At 45.8% G+C, this 22,275-nt stretch overlaps 2 protein-coding genes across 2 annotated transcripts; both read right to left on the reverse strand.

Moving 5' to 3' along the window:
• Window positions 1-272: 272 nt before the first annotated feature.
• LOC3290136 (mucin-2) lies at window positions 273-12,437 on the reverse strand. Its single transcript, XM_061645790.1, has 4 exons — window positions 12,329-12,437; window positions 12,131-12,209; window positions 1,371-2,542; window positions 273-1,300 (listed from the first exon to the last, which is right to left on the reverse strand). Exons 2-4 carry the CDS (start codon window positions 12,131-12,133, stop codon window positions 778-780), a joined length of 1,698 nt encoding a protein of 565 aa, XP_061501774.1. The 5' UTR covers window positions 12,134-12,209; window positions 12,329-12,437; the 3' UTR covers window positions 273-777.
• A 6,651-nt stretch (window positions 12,438-19,088) lies between these two features.
• On the reverse strand, window positions 19,089-22,273 carry LOC1276915 (phenoloxidase 8-like). Its single transcript, XM_316323.3, has 4 exons — window positions 21,590-22,273; window positions 20,431-21,514; window positions 19,461-19,716; window positions 19,089-19,385 (listed from the first exon to the last, which is right to left on the reverse strand). The coding sequence occupies exons 1-4, from the start codon at window positions 22,112-22,114 to the stop codon at window positions 19,184-19,186; spliced, it is 2,067 nt and encodes a 688-aa protein (XP_316323.3). The 5' UTR covers window positions 22,115-22,273; the 3' UTR covers window positions 19,089-19,183.
• Between the last annotated feature and the right edge of the window lie 2 nt (window positions 22,274-22,275).

The raw sequence follows: 22,275 nt of genomic DNA on the forward strand, positions 1-22,275 counted from the left end.
AATTAGAGAAAACGTAAAGGCGAAATGTGAATTGAGTCTTTTCCTTCCATTGTACCCATCTTATGAAGGATTCTTTGAAGGCAAACCTAAAAAATCATACAGATATGACCACGTATCATCGTTATCCCAGGCAGCATAGTCTGAATTTTGCATAAAATTTTAATCGAAATGCATGTATTTTTCAATACAAATCCCATGTTTTGTAAAGAATTGTACAAAATGGTCTAAAATCTATGAACACTCATTCACTGTTGAAAATAAAACAACATTGCTAAACATTACCTTTGATCAATCAAAGACTTTATTTGTGAAATCATTACGAACACCACACGCACACACATTTACACGCTTACACACACAGTAACTACAAGGAAAATCACAACCAGGTTGCTGTTATTGGTTTTAGCTGTTTTTCACGCAATCAGTAACCAGTCCTGGTGTCAGCTAGGGGGAGGGAAAACATTTGCCACAAAGTGAAGTAAGGTGAGAGGAGCAGTAAGTAGGTGAACACAAAAGGATGCAACAACTCCAACGATCTAGCTTTGTCCTCTCCGGAGGAGTTTTGTTTTATGTACATTGATTTACGAGCGGGGATCCTACAACTAATCACTGCAAGCTGTGGGCGGGCGGCCCACAGTTGCCGGCTTACAACCACACTTAGCAAACGAAGGTATGAGTATTTCTGTTTCTTTTCTGTATCGCGTCTTAACGCTTGATGCTACTCTATCGAGCTATTGGAGTGAAAAGGCTCCCTTTTTCTTCCTACAGCCTGTTGCCTTAAGCATTCCAGATCAGGTTGTTTCGTTCATCGTCCTGCGGTGGCAGAACCTCACGGTGCAGACTGGGCACACGGGCAAAGGCGGGTGACAGCTGGTTGGCGGCCGCGGTTTCCTTTACCGGCAGGTACGCGTTGGTAGGCGTGCATGCAATGACAGTGGTAGTGGACACTTCCGTTTTCGTTTCCGTCTGCGTGCGGGTGATGGTGGTAACGCCCGGATCGGGCAGATAGGTGCGGGCCGGTTCGCACACGGTCTTAATGACTGGTGGCAGAGTAACGGTGGAGTAGATGGTCGGCGTTACCGAAAGCTTGGGCGTAACGGTGACGGTTGTGGATGCGGTCTGCGTGATGGTACGAACGGGAGCCGTTACGGTGGTAGTGCTAGTAGCCTGCGGCGTAACGGTGCGTGTGATCACGTTCGTTGTGGAAGCCGTCGTCGTAAGTACACTGGACGGAGTGACGGTGCGGGTTATCGTAACGGTTGGTACGCTTTGTGTAACGACGTACGATGGTGTGAGTGTTCTGGAAGTAGAAATACAATCATGGAATACAGTATGTCCATACCTAAGTAAATAGCAGATGCGTTACTTACCTAGTAACGGTAGCAGTATCGGCCGTTTGCTGCACAACGTACGTGGGCGTTACCGTGCGTGTTTGCGTGCGTGTCTGGTCCAGCGTAATCACAACGGTGGAAGTCGGCACAACCGTCCTGTCCACAGTAACCGAGTCGAGGTAGAACAGTCGAGTGGACGTTGGCGTAACGGTTCGGTTCACCGTTACCGAGGCAACGTAGAACACATTGGTCGAGGTAGGCGTCACGGTCCGATTGACGGTGGTCGATGGTAGGTAGAACACGTTGGTACTGGTCGGCGTAACGGTGCGGTTCACGGTGACCTCACCCGCGTAGAACACATTGGTGGAGGTGGGCGTTACGGTCCGATTAACCGTGGTCGACGGTAGGTAGAAAACGTTAGTAGACGTCGGCGTTACCGTGCGGTTGACGGTGACCGAGTCGGCGTAGAACACATTGGTGGACGTGGGCGTTACGGTGCGGGTAATGGTCGTCGAGGGCATGTACGAGATGTACGTCGAGGTAGGTGTGATCGTACGCGTTATCGAGACGCTGCTGGCAGTGATGATGTTGGTCGAGGTAGGCGTCACGGTACGCGTAGCCGTCACGAACGGCGTCTTGCTGATCACGATCGTGGTAGTCGGCGTGACGGTACGCTCCGTGGTCAGTGGAGGTCCCCGCGAGGTGATCGTGGTCGTCGTTGGTGGCAGTGTTTTCGTCGTCGTTATCGGTGGTTGCGTTACCGTTACTGTCTTAGTGTCCGGCGGTAGCGTGGTCGTCGTATCCGGCGGCAGATAAGTGTTGGTCGTTCCGCAGAACGGAGTGGCACTGGTCAGAGTTGTCGTAACGGTTGTCGGGATGGTTTCGGTAACGGTAGCCGTGGTCGTCTGGACACTCGTTTCCGTGCGGACCTCGGTGGTGGTTTCGACGACGGTTTGCGCCTGGCCATCTTCCCACGGACACTTTGGTGGCTCGTACTCGTAGCCGCACTCATCGGGACCACCTTGGCATTGGTTCGTCGGTTCGGGCAGCTGTTCGGTAGGCTTCTCTATGACGTATCCACCGAATTGTTCCTGTTTTTGGCTGGGTGCCACCTTCGTATCGGTGTCGGCGGGGAATGAGCCAATCTCAAAGATGGGAATCTCTGCGTGACATAATGCCACCAGACATAGCACTGGCAACAGTTGGCGCAACTGGAATGGGAAAGTAGATGAATGAAAAATGAAGTATAGTAAAAGTTTATGACACATTCCATAGTTTATATTTCTGGTCCATAACTGCAATGTTCAAAGAATTAAAAACAAAATAATCAAAGCTTAACACAGCTTTATTTGATGTAGATTTACAGACACGTTACATTACAGCCAAAACCGGCTCCATGCCCAGAAGCTGTATGACCGTATGTCGATGAAAAATGTCTCTTATTTGAAATCAGTTGAAAAACACTTGAGCGCCCTGTGCTAAATGTCCGAAAATTCCATGCAAATACGGTAATTCCCACAGCCTCGTGCCTCACAAATATCACTCGGTGAAGGTAATTTGGAGGCGTTTCCGATGCATAATATTTATCAATCACCCACCGTCACCCCATACTCGCAAAGCTCGACCTCAAATTGCCGCTAATGGAATGCATGTGGCCCCTCAAAGGTTAACACTGTTTGCCAGCTACCGGTTGACGGTAGCTCGAAGGAAACGGTCAATTTATCTATCAATTAGAGCCATGCGAGGATGCGTGAGAAGTGATTGGAATGGCCCCAAAACGGGACTGCAAATCATTGGCGAGCAGGTGAAGTGACGAGTAAGTGCAGGAAACGGGGATCGGATTCGGAGAATGAAACTCCATCCATCATTTGTATCATGTTTTAATCATTTGGAAATATTCATTCATTAACATGCATCGCTTGTGCGAGCGAGTAGCTGAAATGTCATCGAACGATCAGTGCAAACAAGATCAATGAGTACCAGCGAGTCCGTTGCGTCATGGGTGCTTGTTTGGCAAGCCCACTGACGACTCTATTTGCTCAGCTTGGTCATCAGTCAGCTTAGCTCAATCTTATCCGTGCTCCGTGTTTTGTTTTTCTGCAATTTGTTTAGTCTCGTTTGATTTTTGTTTCGCAGATCTTGCAGCACTACGCTCAATCTACATTGTGTACAGCCACACACCGATTTGCCGATCGTGCGGAGGTGATACGGTACGGGGTGAATAATGTAGCCGCAATGCAGTTACCCTCCGTATATCTTAGTTACACCATCAATGACACCGTGTTTAATGCTTGCTAAACCTTAACGCCACACACTGCGGGCAAGTGTCCGGTGACGGATGCACGCATGTAAATGCACTCATCGTAGAGCCTGCTCATCACCGGGGGTAAAAATTCAAACGAACAAATAGCCAATGAATGTGAAATAAGGGACGCACTGGCTAGAGGGGCGTTAGCGTATCTCAGTACTGGCAGTTGCGTTACCGCATCGCTTTCACGGCTCGTTGCGTTGCCCTAGTCGAGTGCTTCCAGCTTCTCGACTAGCTAGAACAAGCACCCGCACCAGGGACTCTCGCCGCGTTGTCGGTCTTTCCCGAGAGTGACTTATCCGGTTTCTTGTTTCGTTTCGTTCGGGGTAGGGGGGAGCAACGGGGAGTAATTTTTCCTTGGGCGTTTGCACTGTGGCGAACAAGAATTGTGATGGAATGTGCGATTGGTGTGGTTAGATTAAGTGGCGGCGCAACCTTGCCGACATCCTTTTCATTGCCGCGCCGTTTAAAGGAAGATGAACGAGGCAAACAATCACGTGGGGTGAATGAAAGGAGGATGAGAGGAGCAATGACGGCCTCTTAGTTGAAGCTTCGGTGTAATTAGATTTTGCATGAAATCCAACCAGCTAGGGGCAGTTAGGAATAGGTAATTAAACGAAGGCAATCAAATAATTATAATGTTATCTACATGAAGCGCTCAAAATGAGAAGATTAATTATTGTAAGCTAACACGATATTGTAATGAAATCTAGTTATGCGTTGTTACTGGATAAGAGGATTTTTTGAATCAATTGCGCCAATAATTGTAATTAAAACGTATTGAATAAGAGCTTTCAGGCACTTTATTTATTACAGAAGTTTTTATATATATTAAAAAAAAATTATATCTTCTAACCATCAATCAAGACTCGTTTGCTTCATACGATTCGTAAAGATCAGGTTTGATTGTAAATATCTTTACTATGATAATTTTGATGTATGTACCGAAACACTCCTTTTAAATTGAATGGCCACTCACAAGCAGTCTTCACAAACCTTCTAAGAACGTCTATGTCATAGAATTGACATCGTTTAAAGATACGAAAGCGGGAGCATTTTCAAGGACATTGTAGTTTATTTCGAAATATATTCCTGTCCTATCTTTAGCAGCTGAAGCACCAGACATCAACTAATTAACTAATGAACTCCTGTTCGCGACAGCTTCCTTTACCTTTTCGTGGAAGGATAATGTACACGATCGTTTTTGTAAAAGTCTCCGGAAATGGCCAATCAAATCATTGTATTCCCTCGCTCAATCGCACAGCACATCCGGGACCGGTGGAAGTGGTGGAACGAAACGAGTATCCTAAAATACACAAAGGCCTCCCAAGGCGTAGGGTCCATTGAACTGGACCTGTTTTCAAGCTCGCAGCAATCGACACCCCGAAAGCATGCCCGCATTAGACGCTGATTTCAAAGTCAAGGTGTATCCTTGTACTGAAGATGACCCACCTGGGGATCTGAGTCTGAGCGCGGCATGTTGGTTTCCTCTTCTTTCGCTTTGATCGTCGACGAATTAAAAATTTGTGTAGAGGAGAAAAAAAGAAAAAAGAAGACACACAAACCGATATCAAGTTGGCTGTGAACCAAGTGTCAACCGGTTTTGTGCCCCTAGCGACAGTGTGCACATGTTTAGCTTCATGTTTGTTTTCTTTTACTTCATTTGAGCGATCTTCTCGCACTACCTGATCCTCCATCCGCTCGTTATCACGCTGCCGGATCATCTCGCACCGCAGCTATTTCTACGAAAGTTTTATTTTCGTCCCAAGCGTGTTTCTAAATGCGGTACCACGGAGCGTATTTTGCGGGCGTTCATGCCAAAAATTTGCATTTTATTATCAGAAAATAGCAACCCCGTTCGCGGATGGCTTGCGGAAAAGGAAACGAACACACAAAAAAGCGGCAAAACTAAAATGTCCAAAGTGGCATGGGAGTGTGATAAATAAAGTAACAAAAAATATCATCCTACGTTGAAAAGGATGTTTTGCAAACGGAGCTTAGCGAGGGGAAAATACGAATGGCATTGGGATGCAGCGAGGTAGGATGCATTAAATGTGATGACATTAGCATTGAACTTGATTGAAAGCTGGCCGGTTGCATGGGAAAGTCAGACTGTTAGGAATGAATGCTCCACCCATTTCGGTGACCGTGAGGTGACCGAAAAAGGGTTCGTCGCTTTTGCCTGGCTGCAGTCTAACGTCAACGGCAGCGATGGAATGGATGTTGAGTTTGAACCACACCACACACGGGTTTGCTGCCACGGATTCATGTATGCTAATGGTTGAAAAATGATTCGGAACACGTCTAGATGTTGTGATCCACACGTGTCGTTACGATGAGATCATGGTGCGTTCAAATCGCTCCAGCGATCATTTGTTGACATTTGAGCTAAATTTGTTTGCGTATTATTGGAGTAAAAGGGACAGTTCGGTATTTTTTGTACGTTCTGTGGATCGTAAAGAAGCTTTACGGTGTGTATACACAGCAAACCTTCCCCAGTTTCCTTATGAAGATGAGAAGTGAAAAAAGGAATCAATTATAAACACCCAAAACTGGTTAATGCCCGGTTGTTACCGTTGGTTGACATATGGACAAGTGTTCCCGGCCAGCAAAACGGTTGTCTTCTTTGACGTTTAAAATAATTAATACACATTAATCACGCCGTTGGGTTTACGTTAAGGGAAAACGCATTGCACTACCGTCCTCCTCATATGCATATGCAATCGATTCGATCGATCGAACCTTATTACGGCGTTACGGCAGAGTTGCAATAAATGGTACATTGTAATTTACCGATTCCGTGTACGATAAACTGGCCACTGATTGTTGAAATCGGTTATATGTTCCGGCAACACTGCAACGCTAATATGGGGGTTGCTGTACAGTTTTGGGGAGCGAGTAAAACAAGTCATTGTTGCGTCATTGTTGAGGTTAAAATTGTACTACCCCGTTGCGTGTTTGCTTCAACTTTGACCCTAAAGTGGCAAGCTGCCACGAGGTATTATTGACGCATGATAAGCACAAACATGTGTGTCTGGTGATGGTGTGTTTGTATGTCCTTCGGTTGATCGCTTCCTGCCGTTGTGGTTGGCGTATGTGGATGTAGCATTTTTTGTTGCTGCTGTTGTTGTGTAGCTTCTCTGTTGTCGTTGTTGTTGGTTGTTTCGAAATGATCGCTTAAATAGTCAATGCGGCCGTATCGGTGCGGTGTAGCTATTTCAGGACGAGCTATTTACCTTATGTGAGTAGCTTTTTTCATTAGCATGTGCTTCGGGGAGTTTGCGTTGCATATGGAATGAAGACATTTGAGCGACTAGCCATCATTGGGGAATCCTGTTTAGCGCTAAACTTTGTCTAATATATTTTGTGTGCTTTCGTTTGATTTGGAAAGAGTGTTTCGTTTTCGCAATCAATGTCTCTGCCCAGTTGAGAACATCATGCTAAGCTGCCAACTGGTTCAACTCGTTCGAGCTAATGTTGATTATGTTTTGCTCCACCAATAATATGTTTATGAAAACATTCCAATAATCCTTAGCAAGGTTCCCCAACTCAGCAACCAAAAACCGGATCGATCGAGGAAACGCGAATGAAAAGCGAATATTGATGCTATTCAAGTCATCACTATTAAAATAATGATAAATCAACAGCACTAGGCTGGGTAGGCTGTGCTTCCTATCAAATGCCATCGCCAAAAGTCGTTAGAATCGCGATACGGCTGCATAATTCACCCACCCAATGGGATAGGGTTGGGCGCTTGTTTGAGCGAAGATCCAATTGGCTTCACAAAAATTCATACATACCGGCAATCGCGAGTCGATGGAATCTTTGACTCACAAATATAATAGACAAAACAGAGAGAAAAAAACCGCGCAAAACCAAACGACCGGTCAATACTTTATCCCCCCGTGAAGATGACAGGTTGACATTGAGCGTTGGGTTCGAATCGGTTGAATAAATAAGCGCGCCACTGGGTGGTACCTGTCCGATCGCAGGTTCATCGGCAGCAGCACCAGCAGCATCGCTGGATGCTTTGCGTGAGGAAGCGACCACAGCCCCATACGCACCGGGGGTGATGTTTTAGCTACGAACCGGGCAGACGACCTTGAAGATGTCTCACCTGCCCACGAAAGCTTACCGGAAAACCTGTTCCCACTTTTGATCGCCGTTCGAGTCGATCGCGTCGGTTCGGTTTGGGCTGGGTAGTATATTTAGCTAACAATACCGCACGGGGTATGCTACGCTTGCGATTGGATACTAAAAGATCCAATTGTATATGGAAAGAGCATATGGGTTTATGGTGCTTGTTTAAGGTGCAAGGACGCAATAAGGTGTTTGAATGTTGCAATGTGGAACGATAGGACGCATCAATCCTATGTGAATGCATACGTGTTGGGGTTTTGAATGATTTGTTTTGAATGAAATTAGATGATCGCCTTATTGTAGTCATTCTAAAGGTTATATTGGTAGGATAGCATAGTGTGAGGAAATTTAATCTCCTCGAAACGTCAGTGATTTTTTTTTACTTAAAAAGGCTTATTGAGGGATGAGTTAAGTTCTTATACTTAATAAAAATTATACTTAGGCTTATTAGTAAACAGTCAAAGCCTTGACATTTAAGAGATTGTTACTATAGTTGGGCTAAATATTGCATGAAGGAAGTTACATACAAAGTGTTCCTTCTAACATTTGATCAATAAAGATCGCGTGTACTTCTGTTTCCCAGGCAATTATTGGATTTCGGCAAACAGAAAATGTGTTAGACTAGTTGAACAATCGTTAGTGATAAATGTATAAATGTAATGTAAAAATACTATCCAATTCGACCATCTGGTTACAACTTATAATACAATTTATTGCCTTTCAAAGCAGCTGTTCACTAATCTTGAAACATTCAGTAGCTGAGCTTACGATGAGACAACTTCAACGAATCTTCTGATTTTGGTTAGTTTAATGTAAACCACTTAGTTGGTAATGAGGTGAACGCTTGTTCATTATGGCCACTATGATAATTTAATTGAAAAATTATATGGAGGATTACTACGTTGCTCAAATCAAAATTATTATACACATCACAAGTCTTGGATAGTTTGGTACGGTTGTTTGAATTTCTACAAAAAAACTAACATAATTTAAGATTTATTTGAGAAATTAGCAAGCAATAGGTCAACACATTCCAACTAATCACCCATATCACATGGCGCACTAATGGTGTGAACGATTCTACCGATGCAGTCCCAAAATTTCAACTAATCGTATGCATTCCGTTTTGTTCGATCGTCTGCATCTTCCGCCCACTAATTAGCATCTGCCTAAACATCCGCCTCCATAGCTCATTTCTCGTGCCAAAACGCATATCCAATAAATCAATTCGAGCGTAGTTTTAATTTACGACAGGCAGGCGTCAGCATCAGTGAGCAGAACAAAGTGTGCAGACAACGCTCATGGTGGTCAAGAGGGTTGCAAATACAAAAGCGCATACAGCCGCAACCTTATTGCATCACGGCGGGTGGAAGTATTCGTCTTGTGTGTGTGTGGCTCATTAATTTTGGCGAAAAAATGCAAATTAGTCTGCGTTTGATCTATAGACGATCGTCGAGCGAATGCACGCTGGGCGCTGGGACAAGACGCGAGCGTTTCCGCCTCTCTGTGTGTGTATGTGATAAATGTATGTTTGATGTGCATTCATAATTGAGTCCTTGGCAGAAAGTGGGCGGTAAGTTGATACACCCACGAAAAGGCCCCATTGCTTTGGCCTTCCTTTACTGCGGATCTTCGTGAGTCATTGCAGAAGTAGGTAAGATGTCGTGATAAACGCCTAGAAAGCTCTTCTAAGTGGCTTTCTTTTTGCGATGATTTGCTAGGCTCATTTTAGGCGCCCGTTTTAAGCAAACGAACCACGCACAAAAGCTCGTAAATGCTATGACAAACGCCGGTAGATATCGGAAGCGCTTAGCCAACCAAGCAAAAGATTAATAATGATCGTACGTTTGTGATGGCAAAAGCCACAGAACCATCGTGCACCGACGATCAGCAGTGCTTTCGGCAAAGCATTTGTGCAAATTTCTCATGCGACAAACCCGCCCGTTAGTACCCCCGGCTGATGGATGGGAAGCGATTTATCTCATCCCAAGCGTCCACCACACGTCACCCGTTTACATACTGTGGCGCATGTTTTGGGCGGGTTTTGTTTCATTTGTTTTAACGAAGGTGGCTTCCCCCTCCTTCATTGCTGCAGGAATACGTGACCCGTACGCGTGTGAATGTTGTACGAAAAGCTTCGGGTTGGCACTGCTGGTGCAGGTTGGCGCGAGGGCAAAAGGTAAATAAAGGAAAAAAAGAAATGAACCCGTCGAACTTGGGACGCGAACTGGCTTTCCCCTTTGGGTCATCCGCTTTGGACGGTGATGATCGTTCTCCTTTTTTAATGTTACTCTCATGCTGTGATGGTGGCTGTGGTGGGAATGAAATGTAAGTTGCTGCACATCTGATCGGTGCAATCGATACCGGACTCATTCGGCCGTATGTAACACAGTGCAAAACTGTACTTTTGGGCTTGGCTGTGTTGCTGCAAGGATGTGCGCAGCAGTTCACTTGAAATGAGCTCTTCAAGTAAGATAAAGACGACGAAAAGGAATTTATACCTCATTGACTGGTTTCTGTTATTACGCTTACTTCTTTTATTGTGCTGGCTTCCCTTATTGGGGTTGAAACCGCTTTACCGGGTCAGGTATAAGTATGATTTGTTCAAAATCGCGTTATAGTTTATTTTATGTGACGTGAGTACTGGCCCGTGGTTCGGTCTGGGCATCACCGACCGCTCCGGAATTGACCCTGACGTGCTGAACCAACCAACTCGCTAAGGGCAGATGCACAGTGAGAGATACATTTCAGCTGCGACAGTGCCGGGGTGTTGTCAGAGCGAATTAATATGTATGACACAGTGTTTACGGTGCTTTTTTATTTTGGTGGCTTCACCCTCATTGTATCCACCCCTATGAAGCTCCGCATGCAGCCTGAGGGCTTGGTGAGCGTGATTTAGCAATGGAGCCAATTTACGCACACCATGCGCTGCAAGCATCATGGTTCCCTTTGGTAATGCTCCGTCTCGCTTTCTCGCTCATTACTCCCTCATTGTGTATGGTAATGATGAGAAAGATGAGAGCTTAAGACTTCGGTCAGCGGTGCAATGGGCTGGTCTTGAGACCCCACACGGGTACAAGTAGATGGGCTTTTGTATTTTATTCCGGTGACCACGGATCCACCGAAGTTACGGTATGAGTGTGTCCGTGAATCACGGCAAGCAGCAGCAGCAGCAACTGATCATGGTTGCAATGGCGAAATTGGCTTATTTGCATGATATATTTTGTTGTTGTTTGATTAATGCTTTGTTTTGTCCATGTCTAGTTAGTGTAGGTTGAAATTAGTTGTGTAATATTTCATGCTGTCTTGCACGTGCCCTAAACAGCACAACTAAAACGTTGCGAAATATTATATCCACACAAACTTACAGTGATGGAAATCCCATCAAAACAGTCTCAAGATCGTCCAGTTGATCTAGGCTTCCTATTGGTGCATAAACAACATGTATTTTAATAAAACATCCAAAAATAAGATTATTTATTCAGCATCGTAGAATGATACGGCACATCGATTTCAAGAACAGCGCGATAAAACGACATGTGAGCGTGAAAGGAACCATCGTTCACGCCCCGCATGCGATCGCTCTTTGGTTAGATGGTTTGCCAATTCGAGCCTGTGTGTCCTCCCCGCAAAGGCTACGGAGGCATTAAATTAGCAAAATTAGCATACACCCCACAAGTGGAGCTTGAGCGCTGGCGAAAAAAACCTGATATCTGTCAATTGTCATTCACACAGCACACGTCACAGATTTGAAGGCGTTTTCTATCACAGGCGGGAGAGAATTTCTGCTTGAAAAAGTTTTACTAGCTTTGCAAAACGATGGTTCCATTCCCATCTTATTCCGACCTTAGTAACAGGATCGAACGCCCTTTAGCTGATGTAGTGAGCACACCTGTATGATCGTCTGTTTCGATTCATCTTCACTCAAGTTCACCCACGTGCTGAAGTTCCTCTCCGTGACACAGAATCCGTCACCTTAACCAGTACAAAAGCTTTGCCACTAGGAGGGCTGGGAGGAGGCAGTTGTCAAGGTAATACTAATTGCCACCGCTTGCTAGGATGATGACGCCTTTCACGTGCATTTCACGGCCTAACGCGACCAGTTGCGCACGGTTACTTGCACTTTGACGCATCGCATATTGAGATGGCGCACTGCCGAGAGCGGATGAGAATGCAGATTCCACCCTACTACTGGATTTTTTAACTACTTAGACGACATGTGCATGACCCCTCCAAGGGGAGCAATCAATCATAACGCCAAATCACTCGGAAGCTCTGCTTCTGACACGATAATTGAAAGTTCATATCGCTTTCGCACACTTTATGTTTCACCTGTGTAGTATACACTCACCATTTTTAACGCAACTGATGTTGTAGAACTTTTCAGAATGTCCACTTTTCACCGGATAGCGATTTTTTTTGCACGAGCCCTGCAAATATTGAACAGCGTTGTAAAAACCCGATCACTTCGTTCTGAAGATGGTGTAAAGACACCGCACCACCACACACTGGCGCACACAAGTAACTATGCTGTAAACTGGAAACGGACCCCCTTTCTTTTGCGTACTTCCTCGGCACGGGAAAGACCGGTCGCCGGACGCAGAGCAGATTGTGCCGGCTGCTGTCGACCGAAAATTAAGTGGTAAACTGAAATTTTTTCACCCGTCGCAGGATGCTTTTATAGGTGCGCTGGTCGACGACGGCCGCTAGAGCGGTCCCGCGTTCCGGTCAAGCTCTTCTCGCCGATGGCTAGATACTGGGGTTGATAGTGGATGCGCACACTAGCCAAAGGGAGACTGGGGCGCTCGGGGTACGTTCGTGCGAAGGTGATGATTATCATTGACTTAGCTCTATTGCTAGGGACATGTACTATAGACAATGTACTATAATTAGTAACAGAAATATGTGGAATTAATAATACTATTATGTGTAGTAAACCTGATTGAAATATAAAAATTCAGATATAACTGATTTTATAGCTAAAAATATAAATAATAGCATAAAGTATAATAACTAAACATGCAAAAATAAGAAAGAAGGATTAACACGAGATAACATGAGGTAAATAAAACATATATTAACATTAACATCTTTTCGTAACCGTATTTTTTCTTCTAATTCCCTTTAATTATTCTCCTAAGTTTTCTATTACTCTCTTTTTTTTGTTTTTGTTAAGTTTATGATAGTCTCTACGCTCTACTCTTGTTTTTTTTCTTTTCTTTTTTGCTAGGTCAAGACTAGGTTAGTTAGGCTTAGTTTTTCATGAATTATTTTGTTTATTTGTTAGTATAAAATTAGTTTTAAGTCTATTATATTTAGCCTTGATGGCGGATATTGTATTAAATAAATGAAATGAAATGAAATGAAATGAAATATATAATGAATCAAATGAAACACAATCTGAAAAAACTATAATTATTTAAAACGCCAAAACATTACACAAATTATAACAGGATAAAATGATGTTTCAAAATAGTCTGCAAAATAATATTAAAATAGAAAAAATAGATAACAAAAGGAACTACATACAGTAATGAATAAGTTGGATCAAACGTCAAACTTGGTTAGTCAAATATGCTTGAAAATTTAACTAAAGAAGAAGATTATTTGTGTTCCTTTATCCCTAAAATGGTTTAAACTTAGAGCCTCAAATACATCGATAATATAAATCATCAAAATTCGTAACGATCTGCGGCTCTAAAGTCTCCCAAAGCCCCAGCCTCCCCTACCCGAAGAAACTTCTCTGCGTAGGGTTCGGTTCTCCAACTCACCTTGACGATCTGGTAAAAAAAACAGGATGCCATCTCTTTCGCTCAGCATCATCATCAGCTCGGCTGACCAGTCCCCTATGGTCAGCCGTGTATACCCTTTGCCCCTACGGTAAGCTTCGCGTTTGCAGTCTCTACCAAACCCACAGCTCACCTGATCTCAGATGCTCATCACAGTCAGTGCTGCTGAAAGTCTCCCTCCTATGTGTACTCTGCTTGTTGGTAGTCTGTAATTGAAGAAATTCTTCCACGCATTTTCTGCAACTTGCCGCGGATGATGCATTGCGGGAGATGGAACGAAATCAGACTGTAATGACCATCCGGGAAACGTTCGTTGCTCCCGAACCCATCATCCAAGGTTTCTTATCTAACTCGCGATCGTGAGACAAAATCCCCCAGAATGAATATGTGTCAACATGTAGATCACACCGCGACTGGGTTTGGTCAACCAAGAAGACGATGAGTCATTGTCGAGAGTGATCTATCTAAGCTAAAAAGGTAAGGTAGAGTCATTCATATGATCTTGATATGTGTGATAGAGGAGTCAGGCATAGTGCTACGTTGCCGCTGATTACCTTTGAAATAGAAAGGAAGAAATATTTTAATACGCTTCAGGGTTAAACCAGTTTGAATATCAAGGCGACTAGACGAACCGCTGAACCTGGGAAGGCTCATAAAGATTTCCTTGCAAAATAGCACCTTAGAAAGCACCGCACACACCGGTGGAAAGTGCCATTCCCATGCAGACCTATAAATTAGCTGGATGAAGTTTTTTTGGCCCTGTCTTTAGTTCAATAAAAGTTCCAGAACTATCCGAAAAGAAATGGATTTATTTTTTGCTGCTGTGGTGCAAGCTTTCTACTGCATAAACTTGAAGCAAAGCTAACAGGCACTTTCCATAGGGTATATATAGCATAAAGGAAAAAAACAAACATTTTGCAGCAAAACAACGATAAGATTGTTGCTCATTTCCCTCTCGCACACGGTTTTGGAATTCGGGTTGGAAGTGTTTACGAGCCTCATCCTGCCCGGTCCGGTCGTACCCGAGGATGATCTTTGCCTTCTCGTCCTTGTAGCAAATTTTGCGTCAAGTTGATCAATTCCACAAAAAATCCAGTTCTGCAAGCCGTGAGCAGTCGAAAAACGTCGAACAAAAGCACCCAGAAATAGAAACGGGGAGCGTAACAAACAAACCGAAAATCTGGTCGTTTTGGAGCGAGAAAATTTATGCAAAAGCTTAGACCTTTCCTTGCCTTGTCGTCCGGTGCTCCACGTGCTTCATTGGTGCTGGCAGCGATTCAACCCGTTGTCCAGTTTTGAGCGTTCGTATAATTTTAACTCGATCGGCAACCTCGACCGACCGTGATCGTGCTTGAGTGGATGGGACGGGCCGATCAGAAATGGGAAGAACATGCGGTTTGAGAAGGAAATATAATACACTAACTCGCACAAGGATCTTCAGCGAAGAAGCGATGCTGGAGTGAATGTTGTGTGAGCGATCACATTCCGTATGCTTGGTGTTGGTGGTCAAGCGCTCGGATATATTTGGACGGAGTGTGATTTTAAAATAAGCTTCAGAATGCGAAACCGTACAGCGCTGGCGTTCTATTTCTGCACCCAGAACTGGATCATTGGTTCGGCGTCTGCAGATCGCGCCTAGTGTGCCGTAACGGTAAGGACGTGGACTCGTATGCAAATGCTGGTTCGTCGTTGTTGTGGGTTCGCTGGTGATGAAATGAACATAAAATTTGATAGCTAATGGTCAAATTAAGATTTGCGTTTTATTGTTTTATCCCACGGCGAAGAACAGTTTGCTCTCATCACTGCCATTGTTCGGCATTCTTATTGATCATTAATAATGTTGTGCGGGAAGGAAGGCATGCCGAAAATATAATTAACTTCAAAGATGATACGCTAGCAAAAAATGAAGCAATACAAATCGAATTTCTCATGCTGTTCTCTACCGGCAAAGGTTAAAGTTCGCATGATTATGTGTGAGACAGAGATGTTGTCGCGACGCTTGATTGTCATATATCATCATTAGTGATAAACCATGCACGATCGAAGGGGTGGGTTGTGCAGTTTGTGAGTCAGATGGTTGGGCAGAAACTTGCGAGTTCTTTTATGGACACGAGAATGACACAATCCTCTGCACCGGTTGTAGCAAGTGCAATTTTTAGTTCTTTTTGTGTGTGTGTGTGTGTGTTCAGGAAGAACAAAGATAGAAATTCCTCCCAGCACGATAGCACAGATTGTTTCAATCGGTTTATTTTGGTTTTTAAAATATAAAATTAATCGTTTTCGATCGGCGCGATGGCATTCAGCATCCTTGAGGCAAGGAGTTTGAAGTTTGACAGCATAAAAAGTTGCTCACATGGGAGTGTGTGTGCTGCTGTAGCAAAAACATGAAAACAAGAGATGAACCACCGTCCTAGGCTCTGGCTCATTAGAACCAGAAGTAGACGGTACCACGCACGCTCGGAAGCGCTCCACCATCATTATCGTTTATCATTAAACGCTTCACTCCGCCACGTTGACATCACCGTGCATGTATACTCCACATCTTCAGCATAGTAGTGTTCCGTTTCGGACGCATCTTTCACGCCTACCAAAGCAGCAGCAAAAAAAAAAAAAAAGAAACCTGTTCGAGCAATCCGAAATCACGACCTGGAGGGAAGAAAGGGGTTGTGTTTGTGTGAGAGTGAGAGGAAGGTGATAATTTTATGCGAAAATGTTTGATTATTTGCTCCGGGTGCTGATGCTGTTTGACATCACGCGTGTACGGTTGTGTGGCGGTCGCTTTTTACGTGTTGAGGTTTTTCGGTAAGCGCTCGGTTCGGAGTTTGCGAGCTACCCTTTGCTCTTCTGCGCCACATGCATGGCCAGGCGTACGATAGGCAACGCGCACGTTCTAATCATCTCATTGGATTCGGGGAGATGCTCCAACCGTAAGCCATGCGATCAGGTTGTTGAAGGTTGTTCCGTGCCGTCGAGCGTCTAACAACTGAACCGTTCTAAGAACACTTGTATGCTGATGTTGTGTGTAGGTAAAGTTTGAGATACTAGATGGGAATTTTACATTATTGCATAGATGTATACGCATTATTGCTGCAGTTAACAGGTTACTTCTGAAGAACCTCGATAGAACAAAAGGTAAAAGAATGCTAAATTGCGTTTGCTTGAAAAGAGAAATTCTGAAAGCGGCCCCATGCCCTGGGATATCAGATTCTTAGTGTTACTAAATAACCAAAAATGCAATATGATGGAGTGATAATAAAGGGGTTTCTCTTGTTGTTTTGTGTCGTTTTCCAAGGATTGTTATAAGCTTCTCGGCTTTTTAATCATGAGATGGATCCAAAGTAATTTCCAGAAACAACCAAACAATTATTTGATAAACTTTAATGCATGTTTATTATACAATAGTTGTTAGTTAATTGGGACTTTTTGCTGTTCCAAAACATCTCTTAAGCTGTGGAGAATTTGAATAATCTATTTTTTAACTGGAATATTGCAAGAACAACAACAAATCAACTGCTTGCTGTCCTACAAGCACAAGTTGCTCAGCAATCCCACACAACAATAAGCTATAAATGACGTCAAGTTAAAGATATGACATCAAATGGGCTATGATTTATGACAAAAAAAGCTCCGTACCCTTAAAAGAATGCAACTGCAGAAAGGGAAGACGCTGTCAGCTCCCCGGGATGATAATAAGAATTTTATTACCCTCATCGTACGCACACAGACCGCACACAGGTGAAATGTCACTAAACAAGTCCCGGGAGCAACCAAATCCGAAGTCCACTAATTACACATTGGAAGTCTGGATGTTCTGGTCGAAATGATCGTGCTCGTGGAGGTGATGGTGATCGTTTGCCGCACAACCATCGTGGTCGAGAAGAGAATGGTGCTGGTGCTGCTGGTGACAGTTGATACGAGCGGCGGTGTTGAAGTGACGATGTTCGTACCAGTGCTGGTAATGGTCGTGCTCGGTGTGATGGTTAATACGGTGGACGTTAGTGTGAGGGTGGACATTTCCGTAAGCATCACTGGGGTCGGTGTGACAAGGGTGTAAGTGCGTGCGGTATTGGTGACGGTTGCAAAGTTTGTTACCGGAACGGTTTGCGTGATGGTGGGCTGCGTTACCGTTTGCAGGCAGGTTAGCGTGGTCGTTTGGTAAAATGTGTGATAATGGGAATAGTGGCCGTGGTGATGGGAGTAGTGCGATGTGCATCCTGGGTGTATATTTTGTAGGAAGAGTAGCATTAGCGGGAGTAGTGGCTGAAAGATTAGAAGATTTTGTTGGTGTAGGTTGTCGTTACCAGTACACATTTTAATGCAAAAATACCTTTCTTAATACGAAGTTCATCTTGCGTAGATGTACAAAGTACGGATGATGAGCAGATGTGGATGGCTTAAGCAGTGAAAGGGTACTAAAGAGGGCTTGGCTTTTGGGACTTTCGAGTTTTGGCCAAAAGAGACGAAACAATCTGGAAAGTTGTTTAACCAGGTCATAAATCCAAGCGATGTTGAAGTAGGTTCAGGTTCTTAAATTCAGAACAAATGAAGTAACGCTTGTTTGTATCCACCTAAAGAATGTTGCCAAGTTGTGTGTAATATAAATGTTGGTTTTTTATTGAAGATTGTGTTCCAATATTTTAGAACAAGATTTAGAACATGTTTAATTTGGTCTTTAAAACGATTTTTGCTATCAATTATTTACAAGAAATTACATCTGTTTTGCATTCTTGCCTCGCTAATGGTTAAAACTCGAACGGAAAGTCCGAAAGAATGCATTCGTCACCTCGTTTGCCGTTAATGAGATACTCCCAAAAAACCTGCCACAAGAAGAGTCAACAGAAAGGTCACCGGTATCGGTGCTTCAGAACTTGTTGTGCCTTGTTGTGTATGATCAGTTCAGAATTGACAACGCACTGGTGAATATCGTGTGTCGCGCAAAATGACACCTCGCTGCAAAATAATGTCCAAAACGACTGTACTTTTGCTGTTTGTACTGCTCGCCGCACAGCCAACCCATCCCCATTTGCTGCACAGCCAACACCATCTTCATCAACACCATCCCGTGCTAGTAAATTCGGTAGGACAGGCATCTATTTGTCTCCCAACGACATCTACACTTGATCCATCGACAACAACTATAAGTAGCACCGAAACGGACACCCTAACGGTGGTGGTTAGTCTTACCGAAACGGTCACCCTACCACCAAACACACAGGCCACCCTTTCGCTTATCACCTCCACCGTACCGGTAACGGCAACCCTTCCAACGTCAACCGCTACCGTATCGATCACCGAAACTTCCACCCTAACACTTCCACCGCAAACTACCACCTCTACCGCGCTCTTCTCGACTGTGGTCACCGTGCCGGTAAGCTCTACCTCCACGATAACGCTGACCAACACAGCGACGACACGCGTAACCGTTACGGTAACGGAATCTTGCACACCCACGATGGGATAGATGATGTGAGACAAAATGTTTCACATTGTTTTTGAAATAAAATGCTACCAAGTACATCGTTTATGCTGAAGAAAGGTTGAGATTATGAGTGTTGTGTTTTATTCGCTGTTATCTGTTATCTTTCCAATAGTAGGGCATAAAAATGTCAAGCTTTTTAGGTGCGCGCAATCACGGTGTTGTTGAACTTCACCTGCACCGTGGCCGTCTTCATGTTCGAGTTCGGGGTGACAAAGTCAGCCAGCGTGGCAACCGTGTCCGCGGTGCGACGATCGAACGGATAGCCCATGGCCCGACGGTCCGGGTACTTCTTGTCGCGCAGTCCGCAGAACGAGTGGGCATCGCTGCATGGTGCGTTACTGTGGGTAGACGAAAGAATGAGTCATGAATGCCGTTCAACACTCTACAGAGCACTGGCTGAAGCGGGTACATACGGGTCAAGCTCTTGGGCGACGGAGTCCTGCTCGAAATCGGTCACCATCGCAAACAGATCGAACTGGACGCCTTCGGGTGAACCCTTCGGGACGAGCATGTGCTGGGGCCAGCCGCAACCGCAGAAGCGGAACTGAGCCAGCGCATCTTTGTCGGTCGGGGCGGACTTGGTGCCGATCGCACGGAACGTGCGCTCGTACGGGATGGTAACGCTCGATTGGTCCGAACGGCGCACGATCGTGTTCATGCCCGGGTTCACTGTGAAAGTAAAGGGAATCCGTGAGAAAATATTAAACGACACTCAAAGCTAGTGATAGGAAAAATGAAGCTTTTGGAATGGATTCCAACTAGCTTCGAAGTTATTCTAGAATCGGTTCCGGATAGTTTAAGAATTGGCTCCAGAATTGGAATCGAATCTGGAATCGGAATCGCAATCATCTCCAGAATTGGAATCGACTATGCAATCGAAATCGGAATCGTTTCCGGAATCTGCATTGGCTCCGGCTGCATCTCCATCGGTTCCAGAATCAGTATCGAAAACGGTTGCAGAATCGGTATCGGAATTGGTTCCAGAATAGGAATCGGTTCAAGAACCGCCTCCAGAATTGGCTCCAGAATCGAAATCGGCTCTGGTATCGGAATCAACTTGGGAATCCAAAACAGTTCCGAAAGCACAGTCGTTTTCGGAATCAGAATCCGTTTTAGCATCTTCATGAGAATAAAAGCTTGCAAACGGCCCATTCGCATGGAGACTCCGGAACTGATTCTTCTTCGGGAGCCAATTTAAATTCTGGAACCAATTCTAATTACAATTCCTGAGCCGATTGCGATCTCCGAATCGATTCTGATTTCGGAATCGAAGTCGTCTCGAGAACCGGCTCCAGAATCGACTCTGGAATCGGAATCGAGCAGTTCCAATTTCAAGCTTCCACTACTAAACTACTCAAATTACTCAAAACGCCCTGCACTTACGCGTCACTGTCGATGTGTCCATCTCGATAAAGTACCGACGCTGCTCGCGGAATGTCAGCGCAGTGCCGCGCTCGTCCGACTTCGGTGCAAGCCAGATACGCAGCGTTCCCTTGCGCACCGCACCCGACTCATTGTTCACCTCCACGCGGAACGAGAACGGTGCGTGCTGCAGATGGGTGAACGACGCGAACACGTTACCCTTCGGACCAAAGTCCAACCCAGCCGCCAGATCGACCTGCGATCGCTGCCAGTACGTGAGCAGCACGTTGGCGGGCGTGTTCGGCCGGGACAGCTGCACGCCGACCGAGTTGACGGTGACACCCGGGTTGCCCAGCTGCTCGGCCGTGTACGGCGTCAGCAGCTCCTTGTGCCGGCGGAAGATGCCGTCGATCATGCCGTGCCAGCGGTAGAAAATCGGATCGCGCATCGCCGTCGTCACGTCGCCCATCACGCCGTAATCCTCCAGGTAGCGGTAGTCCGGATCGTGCACGTACGCGATCACGTTGTGGCCCATGTTGTGCAGACTGCCATACAGCTGAGCGTTCGGCGTCAGGCTGGACGCTTCCACCACATCGCCGAGGATGTCGATGCCGCGCTGCTCGTCCAGCATGATGCGGTTACCACTCTTGTCCAGCACGAAGCCCTGGTCAATCGCCTCGTGGATGCGATCGCGCCACCGCTCGAGATCGTTCACCGATACGGTCGTTCCGTTGTCGACGCGATCGACGTCCTGCAGCGTCGTGTTGGCGGCCCGTGCCGGGTACGACCGGTTGTTCGAGCTGCGGATCATCTTCGGGTAGTAGCCTTCCACGATCGGCTCGCGGTAGTTGGTCAGATTGCGCACCTTCTTCAGCTTGGCGCAGAACCGATCCGCATTGTAGCGCGCAATCAGCTGGCTGTGCATGTAGAAGAACAGCTCGCCGCGCCGATCCTTGCGCACGACCTCATCCGGTCCATCGCCCGGGTATACCAGATGCCAGTGCCAGTGGTGCATGTTGACACCGATATCCTCGCGGAAGTACGCCATCCGCTGCTCATCCTCCCGGTCCGAGGCGGTATAGTTCGGTGGGATGTCAATCACCATCTGGTTGGTTCAATCGAAAATCAATAAAGATTCCCCAAAAGCCCGCACACAGAGGAGCCCTCCTCCGATACATACCCGGTTCTCCTGCTGCACCGCAGCACCTTCCTCGCGCAGCTTGGGGAAAACGGCTGGATCAACGAACTGATCCGGGAAGAGCGACACGATCGACGGGATGTTAACGTCCTTGGTGTCTTCGCGATGCTGCACGGCCACCGCCAAGCTGTACTGGAACAGCACCGGGTTGAGCCGATCGCGGCAGTACGTGGCCACACTCATCAGCGTCGCAAAGTCGGGCTGCTGCAGGAACAGATTGATCAGGGCGGCGGCGGCATCCCGATGCTTCGGCGCAAACAGCGAAAAGGCACCACGGCGATCGATTCCATTGGCAAAGGACAGATCCGGCATCGCGACCGATCGCACCGGGATGCGCTGCTCGGCGTCGCTGGAGAAGCGGGACTGCAGCTCGGCCCCAATCGGCCGGTACCGGTCGGTAAGGAACTCGTCCGGCAAGTCGATGACCGTCTTACCGTCATCCTTCGGCAGGAAGGTCGGTTCCAGAGGGCGCTGCAACAGGGCCAAGATATTGTTTGCATCCGTCATGGTGGCGGCGGTACTTTGCACGATATGCCGGCGAGATAATGAACCGAAGCACTAGAAGCAGAACTGCAGGAGCTGTTAGTTTTTTTTTTATCACCACTAAGTGTATATTTTGCTAGAGTTTGCTGAGGCAGAACTCAAACGCTGACTGACAGCTTGCCATC

Source organism: Anopheles gambiae, chromosome 2, assembly GCF_943734735.2.
Source record: "Anopheles gambiae chromosome 2, idAnoGambNW_F1_1, whole genome shotgun sequence".
NCBI classification, from domain to species: domain Eukaryota; kingdom Metazoa; phylum Arthropoda; class Insecta; order Diptera; family Culicidae; genus Anopheles; species Anopheles gambiae.

What these genes read in the sequence shown, in the direction of transcription:
- LOC3290136 (XM_061645790.1), bottom strand. An exon ending in GATACTGCTACCGTTACTAG is followed by an intron (nt 1,301 to 1,370) that starts GTAAGTAACGCA and finishes TTCTACTTCCAG; the next exon opens with AACACTCACACCATCGTACG.
- LOC1276915 (XM_316323.3), bottom strand. Translation starts at nt 22,114, where the DNA reads ATGACGGATGCAAACAATATCTTGGCCCTGTTGCAGCGCCCTCTGGAA. An exon ending in GGACACATCGACAGTGACGC is followed by an intron (nt 19,717 to 20,430) that starts GTAAGTGCAGGG and finishes TTACTTTCACAG; the next exon opens with TGAACCCGGGCATGAACACG. An exon ending in GTCGCCCAAGAGCTTGACCC is followed by an intron (nt 19,386 to 19,460) that starts GTATGTACCCGC and finishes GTCTACCCACAG; the next exon opens with TAACGCACCATGCAGCGATG.